The sequence below is a fragment of the Petaurus breviceps genome, unplaced genomic scaffold, assembly GCF_028583685.1.
Source record: "Petaurus breviceps papuanus isolate PSGF00001 unplaced genomic scaffold, PetGlider_PUasm1.0 171, whole genome shotgun sequence".
In the NCBI taxonomy this organism is placed as follows: Eukaryota; Metazoa; Chordata; class Mammalia; order Diprotodontia; family Petauridae; genus Petaurus; species Petaurus breviceps.
This window is the reverse complement of record NW_027185754.1, coordinates 3,577,375-3,597,751: the sequence shown is the minus strand read 5'-3', so window position 1 is coordinate 3,597,751 and position 20,377 is coordinate 3,577,375. Positions and strand designations below refer to the sequence as shown.

Genomic DNA, 20,377 nt, shown 5'->3' with positions numbered 1-20,377 from the left:
TCCCTTCCTTCCTTCCTTCCTTCCTTCCTTCCTTCCTTCCTTCCTTCCTCCCTCCCTCCCTCCCTCCCTCCCTCCCTTCCTCCCTTCCTCCCTTCTTCTTTCCCTTTCGCAGTCTACTGAAACTTATAGAGCCCTTCTTAGAATAACGTTTTTAAATGCACTAAAATAAAATACATAGGGTTATAAAACAAAACTAATTATATTAAAATAAAGTTATAAAAATATTGTTTTAAAAGTTAATGGATACCAGGCTTGAACCCCTGTTTCAAGGCATAGTGCTAAGAGGCTCTGCTGAGGTCCTCTTAGGGGTCTGCTTACTGTCCATTTCATCTCGGAAGGGTTGAGCTTGGTTGTAATTAGAAGTTTTTCTGGGGCCCTGAAAATTTTGTATCCTGCATATTTTCAAGGATAGTGCCATATAGTAGATACTAGATGTATTTGTTCAGTGAAGGAATGAATGAATTGGTATCATCCTCCAGAAGAAAAGCTTTTCTTAGAATGTTTTGGGTAGGAATAGACTAACAGTAACAGCTCTTTGCCTTTAAAAATACAAACACATACAACTAGAAGGAAATATAGAAGCTCTAAAAGAAAATTTTGAATACTTAGAATAAAAAAAAACAAATGATTTTAATGAATTCTAGATGTCTTCAGGGTTGTAAAGTAGCTCAGAATTTTTGTTTTTTAAATAGATTAAAGCCTAAAACAGTTCTTTTAGGGGTCATTATATGTTGTATCTTTTCATAGAATACATGATAATCTTTTTCCAAATCATATATCCCCATTTTATAGGTAAGGAAAGTGAGATACAGAGTCCCCTCTTACTTTCCCTAGATTGCCTTTTGAGCCAGGGACTAAGCATTAAAACTGAAGTTTCTGACATCTGACTTTAAAATCTGTTATGAGTTTGGAGTTAAGATGCTTTTTATGTCAGATCTTTGCTGCCTCCTTTACCTGTTGGAGATGTGGTGGGATGTCGTCCTGGCAGATAGGGCCTTCTACCTCAACTCTAGCCAGGTGGTAGAGCTGAGGCTTTGATTTCTCTCTGGTTTTGTGTGTGGAATTTGTGAGTAGCTTGATGTATTTGACATCTGTGTGACAGCTTCTTGTATATGAGAAGAGCAGTATGCTGCAAGGCCCAGCTGTGTGTATTTATCTGTACATCAAGCTGAGGAGCAGCAGTTAGCCAGATCTGACAATCAAATGTGAGCTCCTACCTACACTCAAGAGTGCATTTTAATGTGGTGTGTGTTTGCCAGGGGTTGGCATTTGACACAGACAAAGAAATTGTCAGATTTTTCCCCCTTCTGTTTGCTAGCCTGTGTTTCAGATGTTTCCCCAAATAAAGGCTTCATTGTTGAAAGAGTGTGCTTAAACAAACAAACAAACAAACAACCCTCGTATTCTCTTTGTCTTTACTATGAATTCCATGTTAAGAAAATAATGAACTTTTTCTTTAAGCAGTCATATAGTATGCTAATTAAATGGTCAGTTGACATTGAAAATTTGCCTTGCCCTTGATTTCACCAAGATTTCCATGCCCTTAAAGAAAATGAGGGACAGAGAGAGCAGAGCCCATTCCTAGTTTATAAATTCTAGCACTCTCCTTGACACTTTAGTCAGTGAGTGAATTACAGTTAATGTTGATATACAGTAATAGTCTCAGTTATGCAGACGAATTGGAAGTTTTGCTGACCCTATTTCTATTGTAGTGCATTGTATAATTATCCTTATGATATTGACATTTCCCAGATCCAGTAGGCCATTTCATATTCTGACTTCTATGTAGTAGAAACTGTAATCTGCACTTTCAACTTATCCTTTCAAGTGAGCCCTCCAAGTTGGAATAATATGTACTTCTCTGATGAGCTGATTGTGAGTTAGCTGATAAGCTTTTGGGGGAATTATTTTAACTGAAGCATGAATTATGAACTGAGAATTGACCTCCACTGGCACTTGTTAACCCTTGTGAAAGGTTCACTGTTATTTAACCTCATTTTGGGGGATGGTGTGTAAATTCTCTTTTGACCCTTTCCTATGTGTGCTACCATATATACATATTTAACCTCATTGAAGGAGACCCATAAATATGTGCTAAGGCAGTGTTTATAGGGTGGGAAATATTTTAAGGAATGTAAACCTCTCGCATTTGACGTATCCAAGTGTTCAGATGGATTATGTTTTTCCTTTTTTGGCTTTTATAAATCATCTTTGTGTGCTTAGTTTGTGATAAGGACTAGGAACTACTTGTAGATTTCTAAGAAAATGCTGGTTTTCAAGACTTTGAAGGAAAAAAATGATGATTACATAGCGAATTCATTAGGGACAGTTTGCATAATGCTTGAAAGGTGCATCTCTGTACATTCATTCATGTCTTTATGTATGCGGATATCACCGAACCAAAACCCAGCTAATTTTCAAAGCAGGAAAAAAAAACCCATCAACAGATTCCTGGACTGTGCTGCAGTTTGTACTTTTATTATCTAAGCTAATTGTTTATTTAACCAAGACTTGTATCAGCTCTTAGTCACTGAAGACTGTTTGCCACTTGAGTAAAATGTTTTCCTGTTGCAGAGTGCCTTAATTAGGCATAATTAGAATAGGCCTGTACACAAAAAAACCACAATTTACTAATTGGTCTTTCTTGATGGAGAGAGGCTGTTTTATAGTTCTTTCGATTTCTTGTGTGTATTCTGGCTGATATTCTTGCCATTTTGATTTAGGTAATAAGGGCAGTAGACTGCTGGCAGGAGAGCTGCTTACAAGGAACTTGTTGATGCATTTTTCAGGTGGCAGTGGTTTGGGGAAAGTAGAGGCTGCCCTCCTATGCTCAAATGCTCTTATAATAAATGTTTTATTGCTATTTTGCTTTGCTTTTCAACTAAAGTCTTGCTGCAGTTCCTTTTTGCTATGGAGGTGACTGGAGGTGGTATTAGATTCTTTAAGTGCACATCAGTGAAGTGCCAGTCCCAGCAGCTCTTGCCATGCTGCATAGATATCACATCTGGGTACACTAGTAGACTATGTGTCTGTCATTCAAGGATCAGCCTAGAAAACATTTGATGGTTGCTCATCAACAAAATGTTATCCAAGGTCATGAAAATTTTGACCCTATATTTAACATTGCATGAGACCATTCACTGAAGCACAGAACGGTTGTGAATATCGTCAATGAAAAGAATACCCATTCTGATGAAATAATAGATCACTTTGAAGTATTTGATATATTGGGGTATTTTCTTGGCTAAGAAGAACATTTCTTCTTCCCCTTTTATATATATATATATATTTTTTTTTCCTCCTGAATAATGTATGTATATGTATTTTTTTTTTAACAGAAGCAGAAGCTTCTTAAAGAACTTGGAAACAGATGGCTTCCTTATCTAACCCCCAAAGATGCTGATTTCCACCAGCTGGTAATGTATCTTAATCACATTTTGTGTGATTATAGTTATGTGCTTGGACTGTGATTTCCTTGAGGGCAGAGACTTGCTTTGTTTTTTGTCTTTGGAGTCCTAGGGCTTTGCACAGAAGTAGGAGCTTAATCAATACATGTTCAATTAAATGGAATGTGATAAGAATAAAGATCTGGAGCCATGGAATGTCAGATTTAAGAAGAGGTCACAAGGAAACTAGTACCTATAGTGGCTTAATGACTTGTCCAGAGAAGTTGTAAGAATTAATGAGTGGCAAATCTGGGAGTAGAACCTGGATCTCCAGATTCCTAGTATTTTTCTCTCTATCTTGTACTCTGATTATAGTAGGATCTTAAAAGAATGTAGATAAAAGAGGCAGGTAGTTGTGGAGGAAAGGGGATTCTGGGGTAAAACTCCTTTCTCCACATTTTTTCTTCTACTGTCCTTGAATCTACCTTCCAAGAGGTAGTTGTGGGTACAGTGGAATGAATACGGAATTTGGAGCCAGAGAACCTTTGTTCAAGTCTTGCTTGTGTTGCTTGGTACCTATGTGACCTTAGGCAAGTCAACCTCTCAATCTATAAATGAGAGGTTTGGATTATGTAATAACCTTTAAGGTCCTTACCAGTTTTAAATCTTTTATACTATGATCATTCCATTATTTTCTCATTCCCTTCTTCCAAAATATGATCATTACTGTCATAAACTATCATAATTTATAACAAAATATAAAAGAAAATAAAACCATTCTGCTGAACCAACACTGTGTCTGTTAAGTATAAGTACAGAGTTACAAAGATAATGTTTGAGCATTCTTTCATCTATGTAGAAAGCAACAAAATATATCTCTTAAAGCTTTGGAGTGGTGATTTATGTTTGTAAAAAATTTTATTTTCATGGCATTATAGGTTTGCCAGAAACTTTGTAACTGGGCTATCTGTCTTTAGAATGAAAGCCACCTAAAGTTGGGGACCAAGATCTTCCTGTCTTTGAATCTGTGTTTCTGACTCTGTTGTGTTATTCTTTTTTTTTTAAAAATTTGTTTATTTACTTTTAGTTTAAAACATTCAGTTCCACAATCCCTTGAGTTCCAAATTTTCTCTCCCTCCTTCTCCTCCCCTCTCTCTCCATGGCGGCATGCAATCAGATATAGGTTCTGCAAATACCTTCACATTAAACATTAGTCAAGTTGTAAAGAAGAATTATAACCAATGGAGGGAACATGTGTTGTACTATTCTTTTTTTTTTTTCTTTTTGGAGGGCAATTGGGGTTAAGTAACTTGCCCAAGGTTATACGGCTAGTATTTTTGTGTGGGTGTTAAGTGTCTGAGGCTGGAACAGAACTCGGGTCCTCCTGACTCCAGGGCCAATGCTCTACTCACTGAGCCACCTAGCCGCCCCTGTTGTGTTATTCTTAAGATAATTATCTTAATTAGATATTTGGGTGGATCCAGGATCTTATCAGGGTTGGTAGTCACTCTACTGGTTTGTATTTCAGTTCTTCCAAACCATTCATTCTTTAATTTATGCATTCAACAAGCATCTTAAAAACATCTCTATACAAAACTTTGTGCTAGTCATTGATGATACAAAGACAAACATTAATTAAACAGTCTCACCCTCAAGGAGCTTATATTTAACTGAGAGGGAATCTCACAGGGCTTCTTACTTTGAGAGATCCTTGTCCAAGTATTTATGTAAGTTCTCTGTGGATGATCCACTCACCCCATTGGAGGCTCCTCTTTGCATCTTTAATGGTTATCATTGTACTAATAACACTGTGAAGTTAGCTAATATATCCCTACCCTAGTAAAGAAAATGCCAAAACATATATGACTTTTCTGGTCCTATCATTGTTACAGCGTTTTAAGAAATGTACAGAATGTTAAGTAGCTTTTAGATAAGACAAAGCACTTTTTTAGGGAGTAGGAAACTAGATCTGTATTTTCATTAATGTGGAGGACCCCTGAGTGCGGAAATTTTAGAGATAGCTAAGTGGCATGATGGATAGAGCTATTAATTCAGTCAGGAAATTTGACCTTAGACACTAGCTGTGTCACCGGCGACAATTCACATAGCCTCTGCCTCAGTTTCCTCTTCTATAAAATGGGAGCAACAACAGCACCTACTTCCCAGAGTTGTTGTGAACATCAAATGAGATGATTTTTATAAAGGGGTTTAGCTTAGTACCTGGCACATAGTTTGTGCTTAAAAATGCTTAGGGCATCTAGGTGACACAGAAAGCACAGGGCCTGGAGTCGGGAAGACTCATCTTTATGAGTTCAAATTTGGCCTCTGACACTTACTAGTTGTGTGACTCTGGGCAAGTCATTTAACCCTGATTGCCTCAGTTTCCTTATCTGTAAAATGAACTGGAGAAGGAAATGGCAAACCACTCCAGGCTCTTGGCCAAGAAAACCCCAAATGGAGTCACAAAGAGTCAGACACAAGTGAAAAACAACTGAACAACAACAGTGAATGTGTTAAAAAGAAATTTCCATGCACATCAGCAGGTCATCTATAACTTAGAGTGATAGAAAGTTGCTTATTGGGGGCAAAAGGAAAGCCTTTGGTTTCCTGGCTGCTATGTATCAGAAGAAAGATTTAAGCCTGAATTTTGACTCCAGGGCTGCCCCTCTATCCAGTAGGCCATATTACCTCTCAAGACTAAACAATTTACACTATAAATTAGCTGGCCACATCAGATTAAAAGGTTTAGCCTTTAGTTTGGTCAGGAAAGTGTAGAACATTAAAAGTTACACAGTGATTTGGAATGGTTGTTGGCAGAACTTCAAAAAATTTTAGTAGAATGTTTTGAAAATCCCATTAAAATTCTTCTAGGAAACATACAATCACGTAATTACATTAATGACTGTCAATGGACATAATCTACCTCTTAAGATCTATAGAAGATTCCATAAAATGAATGCAGTTTATAAAATAGCATGAAGTGTTTTTTAGGTTCCACTGGCCATTGTGGCCAAATCTTGTCAGTGACTCAGTGCTAGGGTGGTACATTAGACTCTCTAAAGTATTTTATTTTATTTTATTTTTTAGTCAAATTTCAACTTTTATACTAGGGGTTCTTCACATGGAGTCCACACTAAATTTTGAGGGTCTCTGATCTTGGATGGAAAATTAATTATAGCCTTATTTTCATTAACCTCTGGATGAAGTTTAGTCAATTATGAATTAAAAAATAAAAACAAAACAGCATTGTTTTGATGAGTCCATAGGTTTTGCTGGACTGGTAGAAGGGTCCATGATACAAAATAAAGGTTAAGAACCTATGATTTTATATAAATGTTTGCATTGTCTTCTTCATAGTAAATAGTGCTTTTTGGAGAATTCTGCCTGTAGGAAAATCTAAGTGGACAAAGTAATAAATACTTAAAACTGACTCAGTGAAAAGGGATACTCAGCATAATAGTTCAAAGTAGGGTAAAATAAAATAGAGATCTTGAACTGACTTCAGGACCCAGATATAAGGTACAGGGAAAAAGGAGAATAAGATATAACATATTCCTGTTGCTGGTGGGGAACAGTACTCTATTGAAAGATGCTCTGATTTCAGGAGAATGCTTTCTTAGACTGGTTCCAGGTGAATTTTGCTGGCAGTGTTTTGCATTTTATACTTTATGGCAATTTGCACCATATTAGTTATAACATTTTTGACACCATTTTAGCTGTAAAATGGTTGCAACTTGGCAGCCATCCCAAGACTAATGTTCTAAACACTCTCTGTGGCTCAACCTACAGCTGCATGAAGCTGAGAAGTCTCCCAAATGAAATGAACTTCTGAAGTCCTTGTTTTAACCTACCCCAATTGTGATGTGATTGGCTTTTCCTTAAGATGATACAAAAGAATTGCAAAGAAATATAGGTATTTGGCACAGAGCTTGAAGATATAGTGGAAGCGATTTCCCATTGGGCAGTGAAAAGGAAACAAATACCATTCTAGAGATTGAGTTTTTTATTGCTAAGATAAAGGAATCAAAAGTATTCATACTATATGAGATGCAAAGTTGCTTTTCCTGGATTCAAAGGAAGATTGCAAAGGTCCTCACTAGTCCGTTTTATTTTTCCTTCTTCCTTTTTGTAGGCAGCTATTTCTGCAACTAGCTTCTCTCTCCTTTTAGGAAGGTGGAATGACAAGTGATAAGACAGAGCTTCTTCCTGGTTTAGTTTTCTCTGTTTGATTCTTCACAAAGGGTCCATGAATCTCTCCTGAAGAAGCCTTGAACTTGGGGTCTGACATTGATCCTAGAGCAATTAATGGTATCCCTGATCCCCGACCAGTTATTAAAGGTTGGGTTGCCTGAATTTTCACTTCTTGTGGCTGGTGGGTGAAGTGGCATTCCTCTGGCCAAATATCCAAGACTTGGGTTTGAACTTTGTGTTTATTTATGTCATTAAAAAGCATTTTTACTTTACTTTTAAGAGAATAGATTTACTCCTGTTGAAGTTTTGTGTAGAAGCTTTACACATTATATAAGGTGCACTTAAAGTGATTAGATATTAGTGCAGCTTGATATCGTGGTCTTTTGTGGGTTTTGGAACGATAAAAGAGAAACCTTGATAGGTGTTCTGTTTGCATTTTATTTCATTTTTTCCAGTGAATTGACTAGTTCATAACATGGTGGGTTGATGACCTTTAGTATTAACTCTCCATGTACTACTTTGAAGATATGAAAACAGACATGAAGGGGCGGCCAGGTGGTGCAGTGAGTAAGAGTGCTGGCCCCAGCATTGGGAGACCTGGGATCGGTTCCGGCCTCAGATACTTGGCACCCACACAAAAAATAACTAGCTGTGTAACCTCGAGCAAGTTACTTAACCCCAATTGCTTTAAAAAAAAAAAGAAATGAATCAATAGTTGCCTTTTAAAAATAACACAATTTTTTTTTTGCTTTTAAATCATCTAGAATTTCCCCTGTATACTCTCCTTCTCCCTCTCAGAAAGCTACCATTATAATGAAGAATTTTTCTTTTGAACAAAGATGAAGAAAGTCAGTAAAATTAACCAACAATTCCATTGTATCAGGTTGTAGAGTATATGAAGACAAGTGAAGTGTAAGAAGACAGGAAAGGCTGGATGGGGACAGGTTATAAAAAGCTTTAAGTTCTAAACAGCAAACTTTATATCTGATCCTAGAGGTAATAGAAAGCTGGAGTTTGTTGAATAGGAAGAATGACATGGTCAAACATGTGCTCTAGGAAAATTACTTTGTTCAACTGAAGAGAAGAAGTATTGGAGGAGAAAAAGACTTTAGGCAGGGATACCAAAGCTGTTGCAGTAGTAGTTCAGTTGAGGTGGAAAAAAAGGGACACATATGAGAGATGTTGTGAAGGTTGTACATTGTGAAGACAATGGGTTACATAGATGGGGTGAAGGAGAGTGAAGTGTTAAGGATCACACTTTGGTTGTAAACCTAGATGACAGGGAGGATGGTGGGGTACTCAATAGTAAAAGTGAAGTTTAGAAGATATTGGGGTGGGGTTGGGTGGGAGGGAAAATGAGTTTTATTTTGCACATGTATTTGAGATGCCTTTGGGAAATGTAGTTTGAGATAGACTGTTGGTGATGCATGACTAGTATTCAGGAAAGAGAATAGAATTGTACATCTGGGTATCATCTGTGTAGAGACAATAATTGAATCAATGGGAGCTGATGAAGTCACCATATGAGATAGTATTGACACTAAAGATAAAAGGACCTAGGAAAGCCTTGGAGGAGGTTAATGGGTTTGACATAGATGAAGGTACAGCAAAAGAGACAAAAAATGGTCAGACGGTAGGAGGAGAACCAAGAGATAAAAGGGTTATGAAAAGCTGGAAAGGAGAAAGTTTTTAGGAGGAGATGATCAACAGTGTCAGATACTACAGAGAGGTCAAGAAGCATGAGATTAAGAAAAGATCACCACATTTGGCAATGAAGAGATAATTGGTAACTTGGGAGAGGTCAGGATAGTTTTGTAAAGGCATATAGAGGGAAGATGGAATGTCCTTTTTGAGAAACAGTAGGCCAGTTTGGCTGGAATGTACAGAGTATGAGAAGAGTAATACAAAATTATTCTGATAGGTAGATTGGAGACAGATTGGTAATGGCTTTAGATTGTAGGCTGAAGACTTCATATTTTTTCTTAGATATAGCATGGAGCTACCAGAGATTTTTGAGCAAGAAAGTGACATGGTGGGGTCTAGGCCTCAATAAGATAATATTGGCAGCTTTGCAGAGGCTGAATTGAACAGTAGAGAGACTAGGAGTATAGGGTGCCAATTAATAGGCCACTTTTTTTATATCTGCCAGCCCCTAACCCTGCACCTTGCACCCAAGCACTTCATAAATATTCACTGAACTAATACACTGATTAGAGTTTGTGATATTTACCTGTTTTAAAGGGAGGTGTTTTTTAAAGATCAGTTTTAAAGTTGTAGTATGCTGGCAGCCCTGGCATGTACTTGTTATATTTCTTTAATGGATGATTGATGGACGAATGTATATTTATCAATTCTTAGAGGGCAAATTCCATGATGTCTGTGTCTTTTGGATGGTATCAAGCAGGGTGTGGGTTTTCATTTAACGGTGAAGATAACTTTAAATATGATATTTTAAAGGATATTTCCAGCTATTAATACCTAGACTTTTGGATCAGAGAAGGTAAGCATTTGGGAATTTTCCTGAATTTTATTAATATTTAATATCACTTGCAATTCACAAGGAAGAAAAAATAGAGAGGACTTCTGGTGAAGATGACAATGTTGCAAGGGATAGGCAAGTCTGAACATCCCAAGAAAATCCCTAGCAAGGATTTAAGAGGGTCGTGATAAAGTCATGATCCATAAGAACCAAAGAAAAATGACAGTAAGCTGCACTTTCCAGTTCAGCCCTGCAGGAGGAGGTATTTATAAGGCTATTGACCCTGTAAGCTGGTGTATTCCAGGCAAGCCTGGAAAATAACATAGTTTCCCCTAAATGGGATCTGAAGCCAGCAGTATTTCAACCTTTACCTGTAGGAGACTCATCAGGAAACAATACCAACCTCTGTTAGATCACTGTGGCTAGGGGCAGGATCAGGCAGTATGTACATGCTTTAAAGCCCTCCATGAAGTATCCATGCTACCTATGCTGTGGAAGCATGCTAAGTTACCTAGAATCTTTTATGTATGAATTTTTTCAATTATTTTCAAGGTACACCACGGGATTGAGGAGTAGAGACAAAGCAAAGGAGGCCTAAAGTCAGGGAATTCTTATATCCAATCAGGTCATGTAAGTGCTGTAGTTATAGACAAGGACAATTGGTTAGTGATTGTATAAGGAAGAGACAGAGGAGGCAAAGGTGAATTTGCGCTGGGTCTCAGGAGATTGAGGCAAATGCCCGAGATTGAGGTAGGGAGCAGGGCCAAGACTTAACCTTGGATTCAACTTCTTGTCCCAGAACAGGATTATTGAATATGGTGAACTGGAGATCCAGGAACTAGCCACTCCATTAGAACTACATCAGGGCAAACAGAGCATCATTCAGATTGCATAAGGAAAAGCATCATGTAAGGCTTGCCCACCCAATACAAGACCACGAGAGCCTAATGCTAGCAAAAAGTCACAATCTAGGAACTGAGGCTGCAGGTATGAATAAACAGCCAAAATTTTGAAGAGCCATCCAAGTGACACAATTGATTAGAGTTCTAGACCTGGAGTCAAGAAGACATCGATTCAAAATAGCCTCAGTCACTAACTAGATGTGTGATGCAGGGCAAGTCCCTTAAGTCCACCTCACTTTCCTAATTTGGGGATGAAGGAGGCGGATAATAATAAGTGGAGACAATTCCACCTCTCTACTAGAGTTGTTGTGAGGATAAAATGATATCATATTTGTAAAGCTCTTAGTAAATATTAAAGCATTTAAGTATATTTATATAAATAAATGATAGCTGCTGTTACTGTTGTTGAATACAATTGAATACTAGAGGTTAACTGTTAAGAGATGTCAAAGAAGTAAATGCAGGAGAGATTAATTTCAAAATAAGTACAAGCAGATACTTAGAAAAGAAGAATGACTTGAACACAAGGATTCCAAGAGTAAATGGATGAAATAAAGCTAGAGATTTTTTTTTTAAAGCAATCGGGGTTAAGTAACTTGCTCAAGGTTACACAGCCAGTTATTTCTGGGTGTGGTGCTAAGTATCTGAGCCCAGATTTGATCCCCAGGTCATCCCAACACTGGAGCAGGTGCTCTTACTTGCTGAGCCACCTGGCCTCCCCTAAGCAATTGGGGTTAAGTAACTTGCTCAAGGTTACATGGCCAGGTGTTTCTGGGTGGTTGCTAAGTGTCTGAGCCCGGATTCGATCCCCAGGTCATCCCGACACTGGAGCTAGTGCACTTACTCGCTGTGCTACCTGGCCACCCCTAAAGCTAGAGATTTTTAAAAAAGGAAATTAGAGCTTGAGAGGGGAAAAATTTATGAACAGAGTAAGTAGCTTAGAATAAAAAGTGGAAAAAATGACTCAAGTAGTGAAAAATAAAATGGAGCCATGAGAACTAAGTGGTTCCTTGAAGCAACAAGAAATATTACAACAAAGTAAAAAGAGTAGAGATGAAGTATCTGCTACCAAAAACACCTTATCTGGAAAATAGTATAAAAGTAAATCCACAGACTCCTTGTAAACTATGCCAAACAAAAAATCTAGAGTACTGTATTTTAAATAATCATAAAAGAAAACTGCCTGCTCCTATTAGAAATAGAGGAGAAATTAAAAATAGAAATAATCCATCAATCATCTAAAAGAAACTCCAAATTGTTCAGAGAAAGAAGCCCAAACTATCAACAACCATATGAAAAGTGCTATAAATTACTAGTAAGAAGGGAAATAAAAATTGAAACAACTCTCAGATACCACCTTATTCCTATCAGATTGGTAAAGTGGACCAAAAAAGGACAAAATACAAATGCTGAAGGGACTATGGGAAAACATTAATGCACTGTTGGCAGGGCTATGAACTGGTTCAACCATTCTAGATGACAATTTGAAACCACGTCCCAAAAATCTATTAAAACTATGTATATACTTAGACCCAATGATACCACTGTTAGGTCTATGCTCTAAAGAGATCAAAGCAAGATGAAAGGACACATGTGTACAAAAAATATTTACAGCAGGTCTTTTGTGGTGACAAAGAGTTGGAAACTGAGTGGGGGGGGATACCCATCAACTGGAGAATGACAAAACAACTTCATGTATATGAATTGGATGGAATATTATTTTGAAATGAAGGGGATGGTTTCAGAGAAACCTGGGAAGACTTGCATGAACTGATGCAAAGTAAAGTGAGCAGAACTAGGAGAACAATTAATAACAATAACAACAGTATTGTAAAGACAAACAACTTTGAAAGGCATGGGAACTCTGATCAACACAACCATAATTTCAGAGGACTCATGAGGAAACATGCCACTCACTTCTAGATTGAGAGGTGGTAAGATTCAGAGTGAAGATACATACACACATATCACAATAGCTATAGATCCGTAGCTATGTCTATAGATCTTTTTATATCTATCTTTGGACATGGCTATATGGGAATTTTTTTTTGCATCACTATGTATGTATTTAATGGCTTTTGTTTTTCTTTCTCAGTAGTAGGAGAAAAAGAATTCATATCTCAAAATAAAATTCAAAAAAGGAACCCAAAATTGAAAATATCCAGAAATGTCTTAGACAAATTCCATTACTTTTAAATCAAAGAAAAAATGCTGCAAGCAGCCAGGAAGAAAGAGTTTGATTCTGGCAATCACAGTCAGTATCATATAAGACTATGCTGCAATTATCATGGAGGAGATCTTGGAATAATATACTCCAAAAGTCAAAAGACTTACAATCAAGAATAGCTTTTCCTGCAAAACCTAATATAAACCTACAGAAAAACAAGTGGACCTCTATTTGAATAGAGGACCTTCAAGCATTCCTGATAAAAAAAAAAACCAAACTTAAGTATATTTTTTGAAACATAAATGAAGGAGACAAGATAAATCTAGGAAGGTAAATAAATTTGAACTATTCCAAGGGATAATTATTCTAGTAGCAGTAGATTACTGTCTTCAAAGACTGCAGGAATAAAGAAATATAAACCCAGTACCTAGGGATGGTTTTGTATTGTTCATTTAAGATATCAAAGAGGAATACGCTGGGGAACAACACAGAAAGAAGGAGGAGCTTACTAGGTCTCCTAACTGGGGTGTGTGCCAGAGGAAGAATTACAAACATGGTGAAGCAGTAGGGAAGCAGGTGTCTTGTAAATTTCAGTCTTATCTGAGTTGGGCAAGGGCAAGTTGAACACTGATACCCACACTGAGTTGGACTTAGAAATACATTACATTCAATAAGGTAATAGGGACAGGGAAAGTAGAGAAGGGGGTTTAATAAGGAAAGAATAAAATTAGGGAGGGAATAGTCACAAGCAAAATAAATGTCAGCTATTGCAGGTAGAGCATAGATTAAATGAAGAGGGAAAAAATGGTAAAAATCAATGATTAAGATCTCAGTTGGGTAAAGAGAAGGGCTGAGGAGTAAGACCAGACCCTTTCAAATATAGATCACTATTGTTGATCACATTTCTTTTCTTTCCCCTCTTTTCTTTTCTTTTTTTCTTTTCTTTCTTTCTTTCCTTTTCCTTTCCTTTTTTTTGTAGGGGGGAAGGTAGGGCAGTTGGGGTTAAGTGACTTGGCCAAGGTCACACAACTAGTTTTTGTGTTAAGTATCTGAGGCCAGATTTGAACTCAGGTCCTCCTGACTCCAGGGCTGGTGCTCTATTCACTGTGCCACCTAGCCTCCCCTTCCTTTCCTTTTTTGTAAAGATGTAGACAGGGAGCAAAAAGGGAAAAAAATAAGCAGATGTGATAGAAGGGAAAAACTTGAATAATAACCATAATTGTCAATAGAAAAGGAATGGAATCACTTGTAAAATGGGAGAGGGCCAATAGTCAATAAACATTTATAAAGTTCCTACTATTCCAGGCAGTGTATTAAGGGTTGGGGATACAAATATGAAAAAAAGAAAGACAGTCTCTGGCCTCCAGGAACTCATAATCTAATGATGGAAGAAATTACACAAAAAGAAGCTGATAAACAGCAAGGGCAGGGGATGAGAAAGTATTCAATGTGGGTATATGGGGGAGAAGTCACTTAGAGAAGTCCAAAAGTAGTGTAGCCAGGTGAGAAATGAGGATATATTTGAACTGAGCTCTGTCCTTCAATGGAGCTTTGGTGGTCATGGCCTCACTTTCCAATCAGAGAGGTAGAGGGGAGTGATGAGGTGTAGAGAACCAAGGCTGAGGATGAGATCTTACAGAATGCTGAGGGAATCTCAATAATGAGCTTCCTGGGTCATGGTGGAGGAATCAGAGAAGTCCCAAAGTAGTATAGCCAGGTGAGACTGAGGAAGGAAGCAGATGAATTAAAAAGCAAAAATCCATCAAAGTTTATAAGAAACATATTTGAAATGTAAGATTTCCAGAGTTCAAATAAGAGATTAGAGTAGACTTTATTATGATATAGGTGAATCTAAAAGTACAGGGGGTTGGTACTCATGATCTCATAGAATTAGTAGTAGTAGAAGCAGCAGCAACTAATAGCAACTATAGCATTTTTAACACATGTGGAGTGCTTTACATGTATTAAGACTAACATGTTTAAAAGATAGAAACAGAGATAGTATACTATACTTAAATGCATCATATATAAAATTATATCAATATTTAATGTATTCACTGAATAATGCAGTATAAGGACTTAAGTAATTTTTTTAAGTTAGATATTATAGCTTTCTGACAACTAATAAATAGGAACCAAAAGGAATGCACAAATTACTTAGATGTGTATGACCGTGTTCTAGGGCATATAGGATTCATAAGCAAATATAGAATGGCAGAAATTTTTAATACTTCATTGATAACAATGCAATAAAATTATAATAAATAAAGAACATTTGATGAAAGAATTCCCAATAAAGTGAAAACTAAATAATATTTTAAATAGTATATAGGTCAAACACATCATAGAAACAACATATAATTTTGTCTATGAAAATGACGAGACCAATTACTAAAACTTTTGGAATGCAGTTAAAGGAGTCCTTAGTGGAAAATGTTTGCCTCTAAACACTTTCATCAAAAAAAGAAAAAAAAGAACAGATAAATGAATTGTGAAGGCTACAAAAAATTTAAAAAGCAATAATTTTTAAAAAATTAAACACAAAAATAGAAATACTGAAAATCAAACAAGAGATAAGAAATTGACAAAACTAAATTGAAAAGCAATTCTAGGAGCTCCTTTTTTTAAAAGCTAATAAAACAGACAAATCTGTAGCTAATTTTATTTTTATTAAGGGAAAAAGGAAAACCAAATTATCATACTAAAAAATTTTAAAAAGAGGACACAAAGTAGATGAAGAGGTAAGTCAAATTAAGACAAGTAAATAAATATTAAGCATTTACCATGTGTTATGCTAAGCACTGGAAATACAAACAAAAAGAAAAAAGAAAAGGTAGTCCCTGCTTTCATAGAGCTTATGTTTTAATGATAGAAGATAATACATAAAAGAGATCTGAAAATCCAATAGGGGGAAGATACCTGGGAATGGGCATGGTAGCCAAGTCTTGAGAAGAGGATCTGGGAGCAAAATGAAAGATGGTCATCCTGAACCCTCCTTCAAAATGGAGGATCTAAACCACTGGAAGAAGAGGGAGGATAGAGATGCAAAGGGATGTTCCAAGACAAGAAAGCCACAAGTGCTGAGACAAGTTCCAGAGTATAAAGCCAGCTGAACCATGGTGGCAAAAACCTGAAAGTCAAAAACATAGCCCGGAGGGAATAAAGGATGAGGAAACATTGGAAATGATTAGAAACTATTTTGCCTAATTTTTAATCAATAAAACTGATGGCATAAGTGAAATAGATAAATATTAACAGAATTATAGATTACTTTAGAATAATGGAAAAAGAGAATCTAAGTAACCTAATTTCAAAAAAAGAAGTTAAACCATAAATCAATTCCCAAAGAAGAGGTAATGAGGGAGATAGGCCTAAACTGATTTATAAGTGAATTCTGTGAACCATGCAAGGAACAGTTAGGTCTGTTAATATATTGTTTGCAAAAACAGAGTAAGAATTTATCCTATTAGACTCTTTGTACAAGATAAATATGATCCTAGTACTTTAATCAGGGTGAGATAATGCAGGAAAATAAAATTATGGAGCAATATGTCTAAAGAACATTGATGCAAAAATTTTAAAATATTAGGAAAGAGTTTACAGCATTATATATGACAGTATATTTGGATTTATACCAGAAATACAGGGCAGCTTAATATTTGGAAAAAATATAAACATAATAGATCATGTTAATAATAAAAATAGATAACATTTTTGACAAAATACAACTAAAAGGTTATTTTTTAATATGGTAAATAATATCTACCTAAAACCAAGAACTAGCATTGTATGTATAGATTCATAGTATTCATATCAAGGGAGGTTATTGTTTGTATTGTCCAGACCACATTAGGAGTTCATGTTTTGTAGAAGGTAAATGGAATTACGAAGGGTCCCTAGAAAACATGTCTTATAAAGATTTACTTAAGAACTGGAGATATTCAGCCTATAGACTCAACTATTTGAGAATGGGCATATCTTGATATATTTGGAGGATCATTTAAAAGATGGCAGCACTTTTTCCATAGCACTAGAGAGCATAATTCAGACCAGGGAGTGAAAGAGTTTGTTGCTATATAAGGAAGATCTTTCTGATAATCATATGTCCTTAAATGAAATGGGTTACCTCATGAAATAATAATATAACTTTACTACATGAAATTACTTGATAAACATATTAAAGAATGGCAAAACAAAGTGCTGTGAGAGGTACAAGAAGGGGCTCATTACCAACTGGGTGGATCAGTAAAGGCTTTATGGAGGAAGGGGCATTCAAATTGGGTTTGAAAAGGAATCCTGTATGTGAAGAATTGGAAGAACTCTTCCGCATAGAGTTGGAAGGAAACTTGGAGGCTCTGTTACAATCCCCTTATTTTACCAATGAGTATATGGAGTTGCAGACAGGTTAAATTACTTGCCTAAGGACACATTGCTAATAAGTTGTAGAGCCAGGGTTTGAACCCAGATCCTCTGTCTCCAAATCCAGGACACTGTCAAGAGTGCCATGCTACCTCTAAGTGGGAAGACATTCCAGAGGACAGCCTTCACAGAAGCAGAGAGGCAGAAGAGTGTAGCAGGTGTCTAGGGAGCAGAGAGTACATACTTCAGTCTGACTGAAAACTAGGGTGAGTGGAGGAGAGTGATATAAGATAATGTTAGAAAGGTCATAATAATAACTTACAATTATATAGCATTGTTTTTTTAAATACTTTACAACCAACAACTGTGAGGTAAGTAATGTAAGTATTATTATTGTCCCCTTTTGCAGTTAAGGAAAATAACGGCTTTGAGAAATTCTTTGACTTGCCTATGATCACATAGCAAGGAAGTATCTGAATTGGAATTCAATCAAACCTTTCTCTTGAAACCAATGTTCTTTTCACAATGCCAGTGATAGATTGTGGGGCCATATTGTAGAGTGCCTTAGAGTCTGAACTTTACTTACAGTATAAAAAGACACTGAAGAGGACTGACATGATCAGATAAATATATGAGAAAGGGTTTTTTAGCAGTCACATGAAGAATGGATTGGAATGGGGAGATTGTAGAATCAGGAAGACCGATTAGGTCACTATAGCTATAATACAGGTGGGTGGTAATGTGACCTATGTCAGAGTGGTAGTAGTGAGAACTGAGAGGAAATGGTGAATATATAACATGTTGTGGGGTATAATTGAAAGGACTTAGTAACTGACTGAATATGAGAGGTTTGGAGGGAAGAAGAGTCAGATATGACCCCAAGCAGATGGCTGATAACCATTTTTCAGGGATGTTGTAGAGATGATTCTTTTTTTTTTAAATTAGGAGGATGGACTAGAACCTTTAAATTTCCTTTGAATTCTGTGATTCTCTCATTGATTCCAAATTATATAGCTGCTTAGGATTAGGCCTGTCTGGTGAGGCATATAAGCTGCTTGTTGCCCTGTATCCAAATTGAGCCTTTTGGAAGATAAGAGAATGGGAACAGGCACTGGGGAAGAATCTTAGAAGTCAAAGTAATGAGGGACTCTGTTAATAGTCAGAATTGTTAATCAACTGAGCCTGATTAGGGAACTCTGGTTACAGAATTATTCACCATTTCCTTCATTTATTCCATTGTAATTATTTAGGCTGTAAAGCCACAAGAGATACTGATTTCTGACATGTAAAGAGAAGTATTTTATGTGGAAAAATACTATCCATAGCTATACATAAACTCTGTTTTCATTTTTTCTTTTTCCAGTGGCAGGAGAATTATTCCAAACTGATTCTCCGAGAAGCCAGTAGGATCCCTGAGTTGCTACATAAAGAAGTTCAGCAAGCCTTCCTCACCTTGCGGAAGCATGACTGCTTATTCCAAGATCTAGTCCGAATCAAAGGGAAAAATTTACTCACCCCAGTATCTCGTCTTCTTATTGGAAATCCAGGGTACACCTATAAGTATCTGAACAGCAGACTCTTCACTGTGCCATGGCCAGTGGAAGGTTCCAACATAAAATATACTGAAGATGAAATATTTGCAGCTTGTAGAGCATTCTTTAAGCTCAATGACTACCTACATAAAGATACAGTCCAGGCTTTGGACAAGCTACGTTTGATCAAATCTGAGCAAAATGAAGACAGTACAGTCTTTGGAATGGTACCAGAACTCTCCAAGAGTGATTTGGACATGGGAGATGATATGGAGCTCAAGAAGAGGACAACCTACAATTTGACCTTGTTGAATTACATGGATCCCCAGAAAATGTCCTACTTGAAAGAAGAGCCTTATTTTGGAATGGGGAAAATGGCTGTGAGCTGGCATCATGATGAGAATCTAGTAGAAAGATCAACAGTAGCGGTATACAGTTACAGTTGTGAAGGTACAAAGGCTGTGGAATAACTTCCTTGAGTACATTTTGGCTGACATGACTTAGTTCCTAGAGCTTTCTTGTTTGTTATTATTTTTAAAAAAATTTCCTTCATTTTTTCATCACATCCCCATTTTTGCAAGATGCATCTTTCTTTGGGTGTAGATATGCCCCTAATTCATTATAACTCAGAAATGTTATGTTTTCAAATCCTTTGCCCATTCTCAGGAGAGAGAGAAGCCTCAATTTTATATAACTGACCATGTCTGTAGAACCTTGAGCAGTTTTCAGTGTTACTCTAATTGACTTGCTGATAAAGGGCCAGGAAAACAAAAATCAGTCAAATCTATCTAGGTTACCAAAGGTACACATTTCCAGTCTTGCAAAACTACTTGATTACAGTTGACATCACTGTCTTTATAGGAGCAATTTGTCAACTCTAGACTTGCCCTAGGCTTCATAGTGCTCTTCATACTGACTCTGAAGCCAACTCATATCCAGTATGCCACACTGCCTACTGATTCTAGTCATTTACATAAACTCCTTATCACAAAGCAATACTATAGTGATGATGTATGAGTCCTTCCTTGCCAAAAGCCATGCAGGGCTGACTTTGCAGCCAAATTTTCCTCTATTTTTAGAGCCCTGCCCAGATGGGAATGCCCATTGGTTTTCCTGTGACTGAAAAATCTCCAGGAGTCTCCTGAAATTTAAATTGTCAGCTATCAGCTGACCTCTTTGAAAGTAAGGTCAGTGGTACAGCTTTGTAAAGATGCCTTATATGGACAGGTTCATTTTCTTTTGTTTATTGCTTTTGTTTCCCTGAGCCTAAGATTCCTGATCTTTTTCCTATGGGTACTTCAGGAATGGTGGTTAGATGGGGACCTTCTAGAAAGTGTTATCCTGCTTGGACCTTTACTAAG

The 20,377-nt window shown here is 36.8% G+C and overlaps 1 protein-coding gene across 7 annotated transcripts in view; it reads left to right on the top strand.

The window, feature by feature from the left end:
* FTO (FTO alpha-ketoglutarate dependent dioxygenase) overlaps positions 1-20,377 on the top strand; it is a 431,971-nt gene that overhangs the window by 108,705 nt on the left and 302,889 nt on the right. For all 7 annotated transcript variants that reach the window (XM_069082477.1, XM_069082479.1, XM_069082482.1 and 4 more), the window contains exons 2-3: positions 3,339-3,416; positions 18,848-19,466. In XM_069082477.1, the coding sequence (XP_068938578.1) occupies positions 3,339-3,416; positions 18,848-19,466 (697 nt within the window). The remainder of the gene's footprint in view (positions 1-3,338; positions 3,417-18,847; positions 19,467-20,377) is intronic.